This window comes from Trachymyrmex cornetzi, unplaced genomic scaffold (assembly GCF_001594075.2).
Source record: "Trachymyrmex cornetzi isolate Tcor2-1 unplaced genomic scaffold, Tcor1.1 scaffold1803, whole genome shotgun sequence".
Classification (NCBI taxonomy): domain Eukaryota; kingdom Metazoa; phylum Arthropoda; class Insecta; order Hymenoptera; family Formicidae; genus Trachymyrmex; species Trachymyrmex cornetzi.
The window spans coordinates 38,359-40,027 of record NW_017296423.1 but is presented as its reverse complement, the minus strand read 5'-3'; the positions used below and the strand labels follow the sequence as shown (position 1 = coordinate 40,027).

At 48.4% G+C, this 1,669-nt stretch overlaps 1 protein-coding gene across 1 annotated transcript in view; it reads right to left on the bottom strand.

Moving 5' to 3' along the window:
- Window positions 1-1,280, bottom strand: part of LOC108759354 (uncharacterized) — a gene marked incomplete at its 3' end in the record, with an annotated part of 2,866 nt that extends 1,586 nt beyond the window's left edge. Inside the window, exons 1-2 of the mRNA XM_018504736.1 lie at window positions 772-1,280; window positions 451-688 (exon numbers count right to left, since the gene is read on the bottom strand). Coding sequence (XP_018360238.1) covers window positions 451-688; window positions 772-1,217 — 684 coding nt within the window. The remainder of the gene's footprint in view (window positions 1-450; window positions 689-771) is intronic.
- Window positions 1,281-1,669: the final 389 nt, after the last annotated feature.

Genomic DNA, 1,669 nt, shown 5'->3' with positions numbered 1-1,669 from the left:
TGATATGTATTTTTCTTTCGTAATCGGTAATACATCTACATTTCCATCGTACGCGGTAGCTATTTCTTTGATTATGAAATGAGCGTCGTACCCCGATAAATTATGAAATACAACTGGAATATACATCGAATTTTTATAATTTAAATTGCAATTTGAATGCGCGGGACCGCGGTATCTACCGGTTAGATGACAATGATCGCGGACCCGCGTATCGTCCGACGCGAACGGCTTATCGCAAATATGACAACGCGTCGCGCTGCGGTACGCCTCCCATTGCTGCTTGGATAACGCTTCCATGGACACGTTGGCGGATATAACATCTTTGACGCGATGCGCTAAACTTCTGAGTTCCTCGGTGAACCACGCTATACAATTTTCGTCGCGACGGAAGTGATATGACGACAACGAGTTGTCGTACGAGCAACGCACGTAGTAGCCCACACTGCATACCTTGTGCCGCTGATACGCGTACGATGTTGACACGTCTACCTTGTCGGGCTCTGTCTTCCGCAGGACACACTCCAGGTCAGCGTAGATGACGAACGGCACTCGTTCCTGGTTGCGGTGGTTGCTGAATTCGAGCCACCTATCGTTCTCGCTCGGCAGGCGGATGGCGCAATCGTTCAGTTTTTGGCAGTCCACTTCGTGCGACTGCAATTTTTCGCTCGTACTAAAGTAGTGCAAGCATCTGGAAAAAACGCATATAAATTATAACTATTACCATTATTTTTATTAGTAAGATGGAAAATAATTTTTTATGTGCGTACTTACCGATCGCAGAAATATTTCTTAACCTTTTTCCTGGTAAGTTGTGATCTCACAAGGCGCGACAGGTTCTTGATCCATGCGAAATGACCCACATTGTCGTCGCACGGATCTTGCAGATACAGGAGATTGATATACTTCTCCTTCTTATCGCTGGTGAGCCGTAGAGGAAGGGTCTGTTTGTTCTCGATGCCGTATACGTTGATCGACATCACGTTCAATTGTTCGAATTTGTTAATGTCTTTTAGTGTCATTGGAAACTCGATACCCGCAAAATTTAGCACAGTTGTGTAATGCGGGTACGACGATTCTCGCTCCGTATACTTTTCGGCCGGGTACAGAGCGGCGACCACTGACCACGCGAAGCACGCATTGTCCGTCGTACGCACACTGATCACCGCTCGTTTCGCCGCTATTTCTCGCGGCACCTCAACGTGACATCCCGCGTGCATGGGATTTAGTTTGTTCACGTTAACAATCAAGTTGTGGATTCGCAACAGCGCCCACCCACTGTCGCGTTCCTAAAACTCTTCGAGCGATGCTAATGTGAGCTCGACGACGCGCGTCACGTACCACTCGCGGTGCACCGATAAATCTCGCTGTTCTTAGTAATTATACTCTTATTGGTGCGTTTGTTTTTTGTCGCGAACTCACCGTTGAACGCTGTGTTCACCTTTGCACTATCGTGTGTTTCTACAGCGTCCCGCACTCGCTCTAGCACTATATCACCAGCGTCTTCGGGAAATCGGCGAGGCTCGATGTGATTAGAGTTTATCACCGCGCCCGTCACTATACGACTCTCGAACGCGGCTTCGATCTCTCGCCATACGAGAGATCTTTCGTTGTCACTCGCGTGCCCTCCACCATTCGTGTGCCCACCACCAACGTGCACGAAATGTCGCTC